This window comes from Girardinichthys multiradiatus, chromosome 6 (genome assembly GCF_021462225.1).
Source record: "Girardinichthys multiradiatus isolate DD_20200921_A chromosome 6, DD_fGirMul_XY1, whole genome shotgun sequence".
NCBI classification, from domain to species: domain Eukaryota; kingdom Metazoa; phylum Chordata; class Actinopteri; order Cyprinodontiformes; family Goodeidae; genus Girardinichthys; species Girardinichthys multiradiatus.
The window spans coordinates 39270750-39289316 of record NC_061799.1 but is presented as its reverse complement, the minus strand read 5'-3'; the positions used below and the strand labels follow the sequence as shown (position 1 = coordinate 39289316).

At 38.3% G+C, this 18567-nt stretch overlaps 1 protein-coding gene across 7 annotated transcripts in view; it reads right to left on the bottom strand.

Moving 5' to 3' along the window:
* The window catches only part of LOC124869659 (rho GTPase-activating protein 12-like), a 77231-nt gene extending 62075 nt beyond the window's left edge, over nt 1-15156 (bottom strand). For 4 of the 7 annotated variants that reach the window (XM_047367638.1, XM_047367637.1, XM_047367639.1 and 1 more), the window contains exons 1-2: nt 14893-15155; nt 2380-3118 (exon numbers count right to left, since the gene is read on the bottom strand). In XM_047367638.1, coding sequence (XP_047223594.1) covers nt 2380-3045 — 666 coding nt within the window. In that variant the 5' untranslated portion in view covers nt 3046-3118; nt 14893-15155. Of the gene's footprint in view, nt 1-2379; nt 3119-4319; nt 4354-14892 lie in introns of all 7 variants that reach the window. The other 3 variants (XM_047367636.1, XM_047367635.1, XM_047367641.1) reach the window with 3 other exon arrangements.
* Between the last annotated feature and the right edge of the window lie 3411 nt (nt 15157-18567).

The following is an 18567-nucleotide window of genomic DNA, read 5'->3' as shown; positions in this document are numbered from 1 at the left end:
GTGTGTTTTCCTTCAGTCCACCTCAAGCCTACGCGGACTTCAGCAGAGTCAAGTACGTTAAACGTTATTGCTACAACAGTGGATTGTGAGGTTAAATCCAGATGACCTGGCAGGGTAAGCAGCCACCAGCAGTGGTGTACATTTACGTTGTGCTAGAAAGAACACCACCTGGCAGTACAAAAGTGGCAAGTCACACAAAGGGGTGGAGAAATGATTCATAGAAAAATCTGCTTTTAACTGTTCTCAGCTCATTTTCAGCTTGATCGGCCAGTCAGAAATGCAAAAATCCAACCTTTTTTGGTACAGCGAAGGCATCATAAGTAACAACACTTTTCGGTATGGAAGTTGTTACTACAGGAAGAAGAATCCAGGTTAGGTATTTTCAGTACCACTGAGGTGTTTTAAAATTAAGTCACATGAAGCTCAAAGACATAAGAAGGTATATGAGAGAAAGCGAGACTTCAGCAGATAACAGGAAGGCTGTATGAAGCGTAAAGTGCTCTGTTTCTCAAAGTTATGTTAGCTGCACTGACCATACTTATATCCAATATACGATGCTAAAGACAGCTTAAAATGTAATCATTTAGTCTTTACTTAATAATAGTAAACCCATGTTTTAAAGAGACTGCTCTTTTAGCCACACATTGTGGCATAGCCATTGCTCCTAACTGCCATAATTAATGCTTACAGCAGGAGGTACAGTAAAAATATCGTGAATTTTATATTTTCATGTATTATGGTTCTTATCAGGCTAAAACCTGTGTCTCACAGGTCAAAGCTGGGAAATCATGACAACAACATCCTATCTGACGCTGTAGGTGTCTAGACCAACAAATAAGTTCAATGAAAACTAAATGTTTCAGACACATAATTCATTTTGATTCGCAGATGGTTGTTTTGAACCCAAAAACACTAAATTGGCTCGGAAACAACAAAAAAATTGTCTGGGATGTCCAACAGCTTTAAATATTTGCACGTTTTAAACTTTCAGACAACTGCATTTTCAACCATTATGTAATTAAAGTGGCACAGAGTTAAGCATCATCATTCTTTTCAGAGATTGCTTTCAGGACTTTTAGTTGCAGAGGCATTTCAGCAGAGCTGCAGTTCCTGAACACATTGTGACATGTAGGGCATGTTCATTCGTTCATTCACAGTACCTTTGATTTTTCTTGTAGAATATATATATTCTATGAGAATAAATATATATTTATTATAACTACACCATAGTAAGTGTAGTACAAGAGAGTTGCTGACACCCAAATCTGGACTGCTTGTGTCGAGAACTAGAAAAGTGTAACTACTTTTGACCTCTGTTGTGTTATTAAAATGGAACAAAGAAAGTTTGAGGAAGGAAGGAGCACCATTGTGGACTTGGCTGCTTCATAGACTAAAACTGCATATGTTTAGTTTCTGATAACCTTTCAGAGAAAACACAATCAGTCTGTGGTGACGTCAGTGGGGGATACATGATGCTGACTGTCGCAGCAAAATGAAAAGGTCAAAAACAAAAGCAAAGAAGTTGGTATTTTTAGTAAAAACAAAGCAGAACGTTGGATCCATGTTTTTTCATTTCACAGAGCTCTGTTGCTGCAGAGTATGCTGCAACTGAATCCAAAGACACTGCCATCCACCTAATCTGACCAGACTAGGAGAGCATTATTAAGAGAAGCAGCCAAGAGGCCCGTGCTAACTACAGAGCCGCCACAGAGAGCCACAGCTCAGATATTTATTGTTAGAATGCTTTGATAACTTCATGTCATTTTACTTCGACTTCTCATTTATGCACAAAAATACTGACAAATTAAGCAACGTTTGTGGCTGCAATAAATGGGGGAAGAAGGTTCAAGAGGGATGAGATACTTATTTAAAACTGCATACAATCACTCAGAAATACCTTAATTGGATACCGAGCCAATAACTGAAATCAGATCAGGTTATGTCTAGTAGAAGAAAACAAATCCAAATTTAACTTCTATTTCAGAATCCACCCAAAAAACTATCTACAACCAATAGTAGTTTAGTTTAAACAAGTGTTTCTTCTTAAAAATGGTCTAAGACATAGTGAAGATATAAGTTTGCATGTGAATATTCATAAATACGTTCATTTTTCTGTTGTTCCTCTCAAAATAAGCTTAAAACATGCTGGAAGTGAGTCTGACCTTAGGCAATGCAACTGACCTTAACATCAAGACACCTGACAGGTAAAGCCAGTACAGAGAACATCTTGGCTTTAACATGGATGTAACTTACATTGTTTTCAGACTAAGAGCAACACATGCCAGATTTTTCCTGCAAGAAGCCCACCGTCAGATGCCTTTACTGGAGGAACCTGCTAAGTAAGATGCAAAAGCAGAGGAAGTAGATTCCGACCGTTACCTGGAGAAGTTCAGTAGAAGAGCTGCTCAGTTCCTCTCCGGACTCTGAGCCATTGGTACGCTTCTCTTCTCCTGCAGAGTCACAGTGGTGGGTTACGTCCACGTCCAAGGGAGCCCGCCCCAGGTCCGGCGATTGGGCTCGGGTGCGCGGTAGGGTGCTGGAACGTCCTTTTTGGGAATCCTGGGGAGCGCTACGCTCTGTGGGGGTGCTGGGGGGCTGATGGTGGTTACTGTTGCTACGGTGGATCGGGGGACTGAAGTGGGCTGAAGAGGCGGTTTGTGCTGAAGGAGAGCGCCGGGTTTTGGACTCGTGTGTTTGAAGGGGTTCAAGGGGCCGATTATTCAGCCCCAGATCCAGATTGGTTGGTTTAACCCAGAGTGAAGCACCACTTTGTGGATTAGAGTTTCCAGATGCAGCATGGGAATGTGAGATGGGTTTTGGTGGCGGCATGAGGGCTTTGCGAACCTCACGCACATACTGAGCAGGCACATAAAATGGTTTAGTCGCTTCATCTTTCCTCACCTGCCACCAGTCCTCGTTAGTTTTCTTGACCAGCATGTAACATTCCCCTTCCCGAATGGTAATGAAACGGTCCTTGGACTTGTACTCATAGTCGTAAACCACCTCGATGTAGACCTGGCCCGGGGCTATATGCAGCTCCGCCATGACGCCTCTGACTGTCCCACAAGGCAGCTCAGTATAAGCGGGGAAGATTTATAACCATGGCTCAGCAGCAGAACTGGAAAGAGAACAAAAACAAAATCAGATACATATGATTTCTTAGAATGGATTCAGACTTGGTATCATCTTTATTTCTCTGGTTTCCTTTATCATGCCACTGGAATGTACTTTTTTGTGTTTTTGTCATCATGTAAAGCACTTTAAATTGTCTTGTTGCTGAAATGTGCCATACAAACAAACTTACCTCGCCTTATAATGGTAACATATCAATGGTAACTTTATTTTGTAACTGTTGTTATATAATTCATAGAGAATAACTAAGTAAATAGATTTTTTGTACAAGTCTTATTAAACTTGTTATTGTATATTTTAGAACAAGGAAACAGAGGAACTTTGTACGTTTTGGAGAAGAGGTGCGGTTAAATAAGTTTGTACTTTTTTCCACTTCTTTTCAAATATTTAAATCAAAACAGTATTGTTTCAGTTTATTGACGGATTATTTTGTTTATTTTTGTTCATTTAAATTTTTTAAATAAAGGGCTTAACTAACTAACTAACTGACTAACTCACTAACTAACTAACTCTAACATGATGAATTTAATGATCATGATTTTCTCCCATTTGTACAGGATGTAAGAAGAATTTCATAAAGCAAAACAATTCAATACAGTTTCATTTTTAATCATTGCTCTGCAGTTCATGATGAAGAATTTCCACCTTTTACAGGTTAAAACGTTGATTTTAGATCTGCCACGATTCATTTACATAATCAATGAAACTGACTGAAACAATCCGTCAACATTATTTTTAGTCGACATAATACTGACGTTTCTCCGTGTTCTCCCCTCCCCGCTCCTCATGTGTGCCTCTGCACGCCTTGCATCAAGACTTAAATAGGCGTGTTCCTCCGCCATACGTTGGAAACAATATAGTTCCTCTCCAGCCGAGGTAAATTGGTAACTTCACATGGCTAAGACTACACAGACTATATAAATCTGTAGCATCCCAGACTAATAGTTAATGCTAAAATAAGCTGAGCGATGTTTTTATCTCCTACTGAACCAACTAACAACACACATTTTGACCCAACAGACTCCACATCACTGAGCAGGCACGCTGGGAACAACAGAACATTACCACGGGTCAAAAATCACAGTATAGATCATATTTAAGGAAACTCAATACAGTATCAATAAACCTTTAAATGCACTGAATTATTGACAGGAGCTAAAGTACAGGTACACTTTCCTGTTATTTACCTGACTCTTTTGGCCCAGCTGTGTAGACGTTTTACTGTAATAAAGCAACAAACCAGTTAGTCAGTCAGTGCAACAGTGACCCAAAGAAATGCAGGCATCAATCAAAAGTTTTGCCCATTTGTAGAGAAACTACAAAGTCTTAGGTGGGGCAACGTTGAAACTCCAATGCCCTTAAAAATAATAGTAGACGGCTAAAAAAAGTCAAGAATGATCAATCAGAAATCATTTCTATTTCCTTATGTAACAAATATTTAAACAAAGGCACAATCGGTTTCTAAAGCCTAATACTCTGTGAAACCAATCACAATAACCAAATAAGATTCAAACGGAGAAGATTTAATCCTCTTAAAAGGCTCAATGCACCGTCCAGCTCAGAACTTGAAATCATCACATGGGATTACGCAGCAGAGCGAGTCATGCAGTCTTCATTTACTACTCTGTACTAAAGGACAGTAAGTATCCTAACAACTCAGGCATGTTGGTGCTGAGTGGGAAGATCGGCAGAATTATTCACATAGTTTCCTGCTGCCGTCACGAGTAAAGCACACAAACACGCACCTATAGTTCCCTAAATAACACAAGCCTTCACATACATATTCACAACTTGCATTGCTTGTACTTTCTTTCCAAAGACATTTTAGTTTCCAAAGAATGGGGAATAAACCTGATAATCCAGATAACACACATCGCGCTGCGATCTGTTTCTCAGAGATGATCTCATCTTGTCTTGTGTTGTAAATTCGGAGCAGTACTTCCTGCACAGCCTGTGCCTCCCCTCCTCTTTACAGACCAAAACTCAGAAGAAGCGGTAAAAGGTTATTTAGCTATTTTTTCCATTTTAAAACTTAGAAACAAAAACTCGGTGTGCACAATCAGCAGCAGACCTTTGGCTAAAATGGTGAAAAACTGAAACCATGCTAGCAGGGAATATCAACAATACAACCCCCACATCTTTATAACAAAACACTACATGCTTATATCTAACCTGACATTTTTGGTACACATCATTAAAATGAAAGTCTATCAACAAATTTCCTCCTTTTGGATCAGTTCTCTTCATTTGTGCTTTTGACATCAAACCAGCAGCACTAAGACTGTGGTTAAAAATGTTTATAATGACATATGTCTGAACAGTGATGATACAACTATGTCACAAGGTTGATTGAAACATAATGATTGAAACACTGGAGAACCAGCTGAAATCTTAAATGACAGATTAGAGCTACTCTGAGATTTATCACAGGATGTAAACATCTTCTCCACCATTGCACTTTAAACTCCTTGGTCAACTGGCCTTTACTTGTTGTTTTAACATACTGTTGCTTTGTGGGTCTATTTAAAACAGGTCGCCCTTGAAAGTGAGACCTCTTGTGTTACAGAGATTTTCTAGAGTAAATAAAAGTGAAATAAATGAACTACTCTCCATCATTTGGCAATCACAGCAATCAAACACCACCCGTGGCATTCCTCAAGGCTCCATTTTCGGGCCACTTTTATTAAATGTCCACATGCAACATGCAATACTTCCAGAGAAAGAAAAGAACATTTTCATATCACACACCCATTAAAAACATAACTTATGCCCTGCACAACAACTCATTTAATAATACAATAGCTCTGGGTTTTATTTTAAAAGCTATTGCAGATAAAAAGTAAATCTGAGAGTTGCCAGTTATTTCATAGCATTTCCTATCAGCTGGACAGTAGCTTTACGAGGATCAGTGATTAGGTGTGATTAGGCTAAAAGTGCCAGGATTACTCCCGATCCTCTGGATAATTTCCCCACAGATTAAATGGCTGGTCTGGACACTGAGGGGAATCTCAGGGAATCAGTCTCCAGAACAGAAATCCATTAACCAAATGAAAAACACTAAGAACACAAACTGGGCAATGAGAATTTCACAACTACAACAGGAAGCATTCCTTGCTAACCTTGTAATTCACTGCGCTGCACTAAATGGAGGTAGACCATGTTTCCTCTATATTTATGTAATTAATCTGCTGACAGATGTGGACTGTGGCTAAAACTATTAACTGAAAACAGGCTGAAAATGTGTCTCAGTTTCTTGTGTCACATCAAGTAGGGTCTGTATTCTTTCACTATTTAAATTGTACTCCCACATGTCCTTTTGAGGCGTACCATAAAAAGAAGCTGGTTGCCTACATGCACCAGGTCAGCTTTGCTCTACAAAAAGCATATCTGGAGAAGGCATCTGAACTGCTTGGTTGGCTTTATTAAATTAAAGTTGCATCTGGCAAAAAATAAAATAAAGTTTTTCCACCTGTTTTAGCAAATGTATTATAACAATTTGTTTTTTATGCAACAGTTTAGGTTTAAAAAGATGTTTCTCAATGAATCACAAAGTTTTTTCTGTTAGGCTCTCTATTATACTGATTTTCTAAAGCAAAAGAAAAAATATGTCAAGTTCTGACACTTTTGGATGGAAATTAGAAATGCACACACTAATATTACATGAGTAGTCATCAAACCGTAAATATTGAAAAGGAAAAAGGGTAAAAAAGTGTATTTTCCGATTGTTTCGGGCCCAACCTTGTGGGAAAAAGAAACCCAGCCAGATTTTGTCTGAATGATGCTGAAGAACATGTCTCATTTGCTGGTTCAGACATCCAGCAATCTGAAGCAAACAATGAATGATTTAAAGCAATCTCCAAAGACTAGAAACCCCAGGTAGAGTGAACAAGAGTGCTTATTCTGTATAAATGCTGCAAACACAGCATCTAAAAAATTCTTAAAGAGTAACCACATATGGAAAAGCTCCGAGCTCTGCGTGGTGACCAGATTTAATAGTAATTTCTGCACAATCATCACCAGATTCTGCTTACAGTGAGACCAACCTGCTTCACAGCTGCAGTAAATTCATGATCTGCCTAAGGTATGTTGCTGTGGCTGCAGTATAAAAACACAGAAATAGAAATAGTAAATCATAAAATGTCGTGAATCCACAGACCAGACAGTTAATGAAAGGCTAATTTCCCATAAAGATGCATTAATCTGCCTTTCTTGAGTGATACCACTTTCAATTTTTCTGACGTAAGCCAAAAGAAACTGAAGGAATAACAACATTACACCCGTTAATGGAGCAAAGCGATTCAAAAAAGTGCACCAAACATGTGGGTTGATCCCCTTTAAACCAAAATGGGGGAAGTATTTGACCTGCTGATCACCAGTCATGGTCCATCAAGTGAAAAATGGCCGATTCCAATATCCTCCTGAGACCCAGAATATAAATAAGATGTTGGGCTGGTAAAAAAAACACATTTACCTTTCTTACTTACATAAAATGTAAGTGTGAGGGTGCCAGTCATTTTTAAGAGGGCAAAAGAGTTGGTAATGATGTCACATGATGTGACATAATTTTATAGGTACAGCTGTCCTCTCAGAAAAGCATTAGGACTTAACAGAAGAGCATGTGTAGCAGATAAAAGCAAAAACAAAAGGTGCACCACAGTGCACAGAAATGCATTACAGGGTCTAAGGAGGACAAAGAACATTATAGGTGGGACAATATATATGCATGCTGATAAATTAGACCAATATTTGGCAATTAGCCTTAAGGTCGCAGATGCACATCAGCGGACAGCAAAAGTGTGAAAGATTTGAATCTACTCCTGCTAAACAGCCAGTTAGGACAACAGTCTCTGTGGATTTACTGTGAAGCTTCAATCAAGCACTGTCTTAGGGGGAAGTGAGTTCTGACTGTAAACATGTCTGAAGACAAATGGCAAAAGGACTGAATTTATACGAAGCTTTTTGAGTCAGACGATCACTCAAAGGACTTTACACCAAAGCTACATTTACCTGCATCCACAAGAGGAACCTGGTATTAAACCTACCATTATGATCCAAGGTCAAAAAACATTGACATATTTAAAATAATTTGTACTGGCCATGTAAAAACCTTACCCATCGACCTTCGAAGAGAATCCCAAGTAAAGAGCCCAAAATAGCGCAAGTTACAAGTACAAGTACCAGGTGTTTTTGTATAAATAAGGAGATAAAGTAGATCATGTGCTCACATCAGAGCAGAAACCCAAATATTAAGTAAAGAACCTGGGAAATATTGGGTCCTGAGTCATTAAAGCAGTTGCACTAGATTTTATATTCTGTTCTCCTTGCAAAACACTTCCTTTTTTAATGAAAAAACAGAAAAAGGAAAGAAGTATGAACAAAAGCCTATTCTTTACCCATATATATACATCAACAATCACAATTAGTCAAGGAAACTTTATGTTGTGGGGTTTTCTAACGAGAAGTTAATTTTTAATTATCAATGCATCTAATCAATTAATATATTAAAACAACTTCAATTAAAGAAATGGTTTCAATACACCTAAACATACACATACGTATTTATTACAATCCCATGCCTCACTGTCTGTATTTTGACCAGCCAGCCCCGGGGAAGACTTTGAACATTTACCTTCGTTATTTTTACTCAACTTTTGTCTGATTAATACACAAATCTGACACTTGACTTTAAGAAAGTCGCTCCGATTTAGCAACTTAAAGAAAATTCTGCACGACCTTTAAAACCAACAATTGAACTAACTACTTTGGAAGTTCACAGTTAATAAATCTGCAAAGCACAGATTTATAATTTAAAAAGACATGATTGCAAACAAGTTTTATTTCGTTCCATTTATCTAAATGACAAATATTTTTACAATTGGGAAACTTGCTATGATTCACTTTCGTTATCTGGCAAAAATAATATAATAATCTAATTTAAACTATAAGAAGTTTTGAAAATACTTCAGAAGTACAATCATCCAGACTGAAAACAATGGATACTTTCTGGCTGTTTAGGGTGTCTGCCTCTATTCTTCCTAATGAAAGGCCTTTGGAAGATTAAGTACCCTGAGGCTGTTTGTCTTTTTCACTTATCCCCACCTATACTAAGACTCAGCTTCTGCATTAGCATTTAGCAAACCGCACAAATCCTCCTGGAGTCCAATCAGCAAAATCAGAAGAGGCACCTTAATTTAAAGTGATGGTAATAAGCTTTACAGAGGGGCGTGGTCAGATGGGTAAGACCGAGTAAGTCGAGGGAGAGGAAATGCTTTAACTGCTTCTTGCTTGTGCTAAAAAGTCGTCTACCGTCAGCACATGTAGGAAAAACACCTTGGTATTTTCTTCCGTCTCAGCAAACTAGCCGGCAGAATGTTGAAGGCGTTTCTCTGTGTGAAGCTGTGAGCTGTTTGCACAAAAACAGGGACGAGCGAGGAAGCAGCATCGACTCAGACATTCACATGATTCCTGTTTGCAGGGCTCAGACGGTTCCCGTCAGAGGCCGGGATGTCACTGATTACTCTGATTCGGTAACTTTCATCACAGGCAGAGGAAATCACTCACCCATTGTGGTGAAATCTGACAGAAGGGACATAACTGAAGTTTTGTTACAGTGAGCCAAGGAAAGCGGTTTTTTTACTGCACTTACACCTGGAATTTCTTTTATTTATTTTGTTGTGGAGAAGACATGCAGCAACGATCCCAAGGTTGGGAATCAACCCCCCAAAAAATCTGATTCCTAAATACAACAAAACCAGGAAGTTGCACCATTTCTGTTGACCTCTGATACACTTCTTTGCATTCTAAAGCAAACATCGGCCGAGGATTAGGGAAATATGCTTTATAGCATAAATATTTTCTAATCTTGTAATTCCTTCATTCTGTTTTGTTACCTCTAAACAAGAATCAGCAACACATTTATCTTTTACGCTTTACAGTCCAAAGAAAAAATAAAGCTGAATCGTTCAAAATCGGTTCTTCAGACCTCAAAGACATTCCGAAATACTTTTCACTCATAAAAATCCTGATCAGTGCATCTCTACTAAATACAGATGGTTTTTGCCTTTTTCACAAAGACACTTCCAGCAAATACAAGGAGATGGAAACACCTGGTAAGAATCTGCTCTGATAATCTGAACATAACAATCTGTTTTTGTGTGTGGACACCAAAATGGGCCAAAGGTTTTCCATGTGAAAATATTCCTACAGAATTACCAATTTAAAGTACTGCGCTGGCTAACGGCCTCTCTAAAACCAGTAATCACCAAGCCAGTTAATTGTGTTTGCATCTTCTTTGTGTTTTGTTTCCAGTTTGTGAGTATAGCCCTTTTTATTACAACCCAGGAACAATTCCATCACTGGAAACCATTAAGTTTGTTGGAATAAACATCCCGTTGTCAACACCACCCCCATTCACCAAGGTGAGCGCTGAGGAAGACAAAAGTATTAACTGGTATTTACTGGTCTAATCGGCCTCCAATGCAAATACTATAAAATGTAGATGAAGCCCAGAATAAGGTCTGGTCTTAAAAAGGGGCACACCGATTGATCGCCCCAGATTTCCTTGATTTTTGGGTATTTTTCGGCCGATACTTCCATGTGAAACCGATCTTATCCACCGACCTTATCTACCTCTGTAACATTCTGAAAATCAGCCACTGTTCCCTTTTGTTCTGCCGTGAGGGCTAACTTATAGATACGCCCACCAGGTCACGTCTGCATGCACACTTAAACACGTTTTTTACTGTTTCATGGGTATTGTCCAATGTTTTTCAATAAAATGAGACTGGAACATTGAAGGTGTATTGTGACTTTATAACACTTAACTGTGTCAGTTATAAACAAAAAAATTGTACATAAAGATCGGTGATTGGTGATCAGCCAGAAAACTGCAATCAGTGCACCCCTGGTTTTAAACCATTTAACACAGCATTACATTAGAATGCTGGATATTTACAATGAAGACTGCAGATGGTTGTGGTCCATAACCATAACTTCCTCCTAAGAAAACGTACTGCAGCTCACCGAAGAGCATGCTCGTACTGTAACATTTCGTAGGACTGCAGCATTTGGCAAAGATATTTTGACCTTTTCAATCAGAGTGATAACTCAAGACAATTTCTAAAATCTTTGCACGTTTCAGCAACAATGATTCTGGGACAATCACACTGAGTCTTTGAAGCCAGAATTTGATTTCCTTTTAGTAAGACTTACACCAACCCTCACCAACAAACCAACAGGTGGTCACATTGTTCTCTGCCATGACTTGTATAAATGTGGAAGTGGTTGTTGTTTGGGTAAAGCTACCAGACAAGGTAAAACCCTCCAATCTATAACACAATGAACGCCTTTCCTTCCAGCCACTGCTTGCTCCTTTTCCCCCTCCAATAATGGGGTGCAATTTGGAGGTGTTTGCTCTTCGTTCCCAGCTCCAACTGTCCAGAAGCAAGTACTACTTTCTATGTGCAAGACGTCCTACTGTTGGAACAGATGATAAATTGTTAGATAATCTGCCTGGACGCTCTTAAAACATTTTTTTTAAATGGGTAAATCATTATTATAGCACCTGATCTACCATGATCTTGGCTGAAAATAACAACAGACCTTTATGTAAACAATAGAGATGCACCAATCAGTCATCTAATTTTCCCTTGGTCTACTTTGATGCAATTTTCTAAGCTTAACAAAAACAAATCAGATAAAGGTTGTGAACATATGCTTTGATGCATATTGACATAATCATATTATTACATCATTTTCTGTCTGATTCAAAACTAATATCTCTATCAGAGAACCTGAGGCACCTTTGTTCTCTGATGTTCTATAATCCTTAGACAAAAAAGAAGGAAGGAGCAGAAGATCAGACCTCAAAGAAAACTGGAAATCAGTATCTGCAAGGATGGGCTGATCGGTTAACTTCTGGTAAACATCCCCTTAATTCTATAGGGGAAAGCAGATAAAAGATTTACAAAATATTCTTGATGCTGTGACATTACTGAAAATATTTTAAGGTGGTGGAAATCCATTTTTATGTCTAGCCCTTAGCAGGAAAATAATCTATGTTTTCTTTAAGTGAAGAAAACACTGCACAGTGATCCTCGACAAGGCTTTTATCTTCAGACAAACTGGTACAGCACAAAGCTCGTGGTTTAATTAACATGCACCAAATAATCATTTCATTTAGGCTTGATTCAAAGTCGCTGGCGTTGGAGTTTTCGTTTCAGTATCATTTCAAAGATGGAAAGAAACCTAACATTTTTATTGATGCCCTCTTTTGCTTAAAAAAAAAAAAAAGATCTCCCAAAAACCTTAACTTGTGAGTAACAAGTTCCTTTATTGTGGATAATGAGTAACATTAACAGAATTAACAGAGCCGGTCAAGTAGTCCCACTGTGACGTCTGCATGTAAACACACCAAATAAAGGCCCAAGTTGCCCCAAACAGCTCGGTTTACGCAGAGGCTGTCCTACTTAAGACTGTCCCAGCATGGCTTTTCAGGTCCCTGAGGTTATTTAGGAGGGTAACAACCACAATCTGTCACACTTTGGCTAACCAGTCAGCTGCAGCCCACTGAAACAGGAACACACAATCTGGCAGTGCAGAAACAACAAGCGCATATCTGGAGGAGGCATGCCGGTCGCTGTCAGAGCAGGTCGTCCCACATTTCTCCACCCACACACTGTTAGCGCGACCAATAAATCAACGGAAAAAAAGTTCCTAATGTCAGTTATAGAAGATCCTTTGAAAAATGTATTATATGTAGTCGATGCATTTGTAAGCACATTATTGTGCCCTGAGATTAAGATTTAAAGTTGAGCAAAAAAATTATCCCAAAGCACATACCCCTTTCATATAAACATCTTTAGAAACAGAATGAGTTATTTTACCAACTGGTTTACTGCCATGACTCATTTCTAATCAATGTGTGACAGTTATAAGACAAGAACAAGCTTCATTCCTCTAAATCGGTCTTTATATTACGGCTTTGGCTTTCTGATGAGTGATTTGAGTTTTTCAAAATAATTACAGGTTCACCAAACTATATTTCTGTGACAATACCAAAATTTAACAACTAGTGCACCCAAAAGCGGACAATTATACCACCAACTATTTTAATTTAGATCATTTTAACAGTCTACACAGCTATGGCGAACTCTATGCGACACGGTGTCTGGCCAATACGAGGCCTCCCTCCTTGTTTAGAATCACTGATACGTTGATCAGAAAACACTAAAATACAAATATGAATGAAGGTTACATTGCGATTTATTGAAAAACCTACAAATCTAGTGATGTACCGATCATTCAGCCATTTTTACCAAGGACCGGCAAATCAAGTCCTGAAAATTTGTTTTTTTTCTAGTTAGTAAATGCATCAAAAATAAAAATATTTTTTGCACATTTATTGCATGTTCTGTTAGGAGTTTAAATTTTTTTATAAAGGTTAGGCACATATGCATTTATGCACCAGTGGGGAAAATCTTTTTCTCTGGATTCAAAAATATCTCCTGAAGCACCATTTTTTTTTTTTTTTTCTGTTCAACTTTAATCATAATAAAATTGACATAAATGTACTGTGATGTGTCACAGTCTCAAACTAACTAAGTGAAACTGGCATTGGCCTAATTAGTACATATCTGTATGAGTGTCTTATTATATAAAAATTACCAAAAAATATATATGGATGCACCAAGATGAAAACTTGGGCCAATACCAATATCTGACATTAACATTGCTGCTATGGCTGACAGCCGATATTTACGATTTTATACACACTGCCCTACCCTTATGACACTGTAAAAAAAAAAATGACCACACCTCTGACCCCAAAATCCTGCACTTCATCACTATCACATGATCAAACAAATGTAACATGGCCACCCCTTTGAAACACAACAAGATGGAAATAAACACTGCATGTTAATATTGGCCGATATGTTAAAAAATTACTAACATCAGCCGATACAGATAGGCCGATATATAGTGTGTGCCTAAAAGTGTACAGTATATATATATATATATATATTTGTCAACATCATCATTCATGTCTAGAGCCACAGAATTGCTATAAGCAACATTTATTTTCAAAAGGAATGTTCTGTGCTCCAGTTTAGACCACCAGCTGATTATTTAAATGTAAAACTAGCTAATTTAAAGTGAGTCTGCTGTGATAATCTGGCAGGATTTTGTCACTGAGCGTTAAATTATATCATAAATAAAAATAAACTACTATTCACCCACACAGCAAATGAGCCAGATTGATTGTGATGCAGACTGAAGCTTTAGAGGAGCGCAAATACAATGTTTGCTTTTAACAGCATGTCATGCTGTCACTTAAATCAGATTTAAATGGTGTGAGCACCACCACAGCTTTATTTAGCTACTGCCATTTAATAAAACTATACGATTACTATACGTTTTAAACTTTTTTTTTTTTTTTTTTGAAGAGTGACAAATACATAACCTGTCTTGTATTGTTTAATGTAGTCTTGTTTAATGTTACCACTTCACCAGAGTTAGAAAATGACAGTTCCTGCTCTGCGCTGTCCTGTTTTTATATTTACAAGCTGTCAAAATCCCTCGATGCGCTTGGAGAAAGTATGTTAATGTTTTAACTTTAACTGTAGATCATATGTATGAATCTTAAAACAAAGTTTCGACTTGAATGTCGGCCGTCCTGCCTTAATCTGTCGCTAACATTAGCCTAGCTAATTAGCTTTGTGGCTAAAGAAATTCCCGAGTGTCCCAGCCAAAGATCCGCACCTGAACGTGTCTCTGCTTGTGAGTCCTCAGGCAGAGGACGGTGAACTCCGGCGCTCCTCTGCGAAGGTAAATCCCAGGAAACTTTTCCCGTGGAGCTGAAATGTGTCCAGCTGAAAGATTGTTTTCTTTTAAGTTTCTCGGACAATCCCGTCTGTCCCGTCCTTCCCTCCTCGGTGTGTGTGTGTGTGGTAATCCACGACAGTTCTCGTTCCCGTGGACTCTCGCCTGCCCCTGACAACTTCGGCACCCACCTTTCAGCAAAGATCGTCTACTCGCAAGACGTCTCACTGTGAAGATTTTTCAGTGGGAACGAAATGGGGATTCAGTTAACACCCTGGTAAGATGTAGAAATTTCGTGAACTGCATGACGCGACCCATCAATCGCACAACGGATATTATCAGTTGACTAACTGTGTGTTTTTATTTTCTATGGCCTTATTTACAAATTTGTCACAGAAATACGTTGAGAGTGACGCCTCTTCTCTATAAGGAATGCACATGGTTCGAACCCCTCAGGTGTTAAAGATGCAAACAGGGAATAAGCGCCTTCTCGCGGTAATAATGTGGAACTACAAATGCTCTGGATCAAAACTGTGCCAAGGTTAAACCCCAATGTGAGGTCATTGCCAAATGTTTCGGTAGTGACTCAAACAGAGGCGGCCCAAGGATGTACTTGGTCCTATGCAACATTTGTTTTCTTTCTTTCTTTTGGGGGGGGGGTCTCCAGTTACAGCACCTTTATAACAATTCACACCTGTTGAACTTTTTTCACGTTTTGTCAGGTAAAACCCCTGAGCTTTAACGTGCACTCCCGCTCAAAAGATTTACATACATTTCTCACTTAATGGATCTTTTTATTTTCATGACTATTTACATTGTAGATTCCAACCAAAGGCAACAAAACTGTGAATGAACACACATGTAATTACATACTAAATAGAAAGTGTGAAATAACTCTAAACATTTTTATACTTTAGATTCTTCAAAAAAGCCGCCCTTTGCTGTCATTACTGAAATTGTTTTCCAAAGAGTCTTGAAAGATCTTCCCAGAGGTTCACTGAAAGGCGGCCAAAGGTTAATATTTCAGGCATCACAGCAAAGGGCGGCTACTTTAAGGAATCTAAAATATAAAACATAATTAAGTTATTTAACAATTTTTCGTTTGCTACACAATTCCACATGTGTTCATTCAGTGTTTTGATGCCTTCAGGGAAAATCTATGTACAATGTAAATAATCATAAAGACAAAGAAAACCGTTAAATGAGAAAGGGTTTCTAAAACGTTTGACTGGTAGTCTGTATTACTGCAGTTTTCACAAAGCAGCGGTTAAGTGTGAAGTAAAAGGAAATTATGCTTAGAAACTTTTTTTTAAATGAATAATAGTCTACCTAAAAAGTGTGGCGTGCATATATGTTCAGCCACTTTTTTCAGATACTGCCACATAAAATTCAGTGCAACCAATCATGTTCAGAAGTCACTTTATTTAGTAAATAGAGTCCACCTGTGTGTGGGTTAATTTCAGTGTAAATCCTGCTGTTCTTTGAAGGTCTCAGAGGTATATTAGAGAACATTAGAGAACAAAAAAATCTTAAGACCAAGGAACCCAATGAATAGGTCAGGGAGGAATTTGTTTTAAACAGGGTGGGTTACAAAGGAATATCCTAAAGTCTCTGTTCAATTCATCATCTGAAAATGGAAAAGATATGGCACCACTCCAAACCTACCAGGACAAGGCAATTCACCTACACTGAAGCAGCCAAGAGGCTCACAGTAAGCCTGAAGAACATGCAGAGATCTAAAGTGCAGGTAGGAAAATCTGTTGCCAGGACAACTATTAGTTATGCATTTCACAGATCTGGTATTTGCTGAAGACCAAAGAAAGCCGTTGTTGAAAGAAATCCATAAAAGGTTTGCAGTTTGCAAAAAGCTATGTACTGACATGTAGATGGTGCTCAGTTCAGATGAGACCAAAATGTAACTTTTTGCCCTACATGCAAAACACTTTGGAGCAGAAAACAAATACCCAGAACACACTATCCCATGAAACATGGTGGTGGCAGCATCATGCTGTGGGGGATGCTTTTTCAGCAGGGACAATGAAGATGGTCACAACTGAAGGGAAGATGGATAGAGCTACATACAAGACAAGATCCTGGAAAAAGTTAGGTTACCTAAAGAGCCATTTTAATCACCAGAGCTTTCAACAGAATGCATTTTACCTGACAATCTTGTCAGTCCCTTTACATTATTTAGTAAATAAATAGTACATAGGATAAAGTACAAATTTAAGACTTTAAATTAATCTTCATAGTAATTCTTTAAAGTTTCTGGTGAGGTTTGTGAGAACAATGGGAGCCCAACACAGTGAAAATCATCAAACAGGATGGCCCCTCTTTATCTCCTTGTTTTTTTTATTTAATTAGCGAATTAAGACAATGTTCAGGTCTGGTAATATTTTTTTTAAATTGCTGTTTACACAGTTTTGAGTTGTTTGCACTAACCGAGCATGGAAGTAAAACCATTAACATCAGTCAGTCTGGAAAGGGTTACAAAACCATTTTGCAGTTTTTGGGACTCCAGTGAGTGGTGAACCCTCCTAGCAGTGGTCAGCCTACCAAAATCACTCCAAGAGCGCATAGACATCTCATCTGGGAGGTCATAAAAGAACCAAGAACATCTAAAGTTCTGCAGGCCTCACTTGCCTCAATTAAGGTTAGTGTCATTGATTCAACAATTCAACAAATATCTGCTAAAAACATCTTGATGATTTCCAAGACTTTTGGGAAAATATTCTTTGAACTGATGGGACAAAAGTGGAACTTTTAGGAAGGTGTGGGTGTTTACATCTTATAAAGAGCACCATAGAGAGAGTCAAACATGGTAGTGGTCGTGTGATGGCCTGGGGATGCTTTGCTGCTTCTGTCCTGGATGACTTTCCGACATTGACGGAGAAATTAATTCTGCTCTTGAGCAGAACATCTCAAAGAGGAATGTTGGGTGATCGGTTTATGGCACAGCTAGGTCAAGAAGCAGGACCATAATCTGAAGTACACCATTAAGTCCATGTGAATGGCTCAAAAAGAAAAAAAACATTTTTGGAGTGGCCTAATCAAAGTCCAGACCTACAGTAAATCTGATTTAGATGCTGCCCTAAAGAGAGGCTAAATTCAAGCAATGCTGCACTGATGAGTGGGACAAAATTCCTCCACAGCATCGTAAAATGGTTCATAGCCAGTTATGATAAACACACTGGCAGCCTAGGGTGGGACCAGTACTAGGTTATTGGAGGATATTACTTTAATCTGTGGTAAAACTCTTTATCAACCAAAACTTTACTGATGTTTATTTCACAAATCTTGGCATCGTTCAATCAATAACAGACGTAAAAATCATGACCATTTGGCTTTTAATGATTTATTTGAACCAATATTTGTCCAGGGATTTGTAAAGCATGGCGGTGGTAGCATCATGGTGTGGGGCAACTTTGCTGTTAGTAAAGTTGCACTCTTAAAAATAATAATTCAAATTAGTCATAAAAAGTCAAATTATGTCAATTACCATGAGTGCATGCAAATGTAAAAACTTGGAGGGTAATTTAACCAATATCCCATAATATACTAGTACGAAACAGACCGGTTTTCAAATAAAACCTTCAGCTCGTCTAACAGGTATGT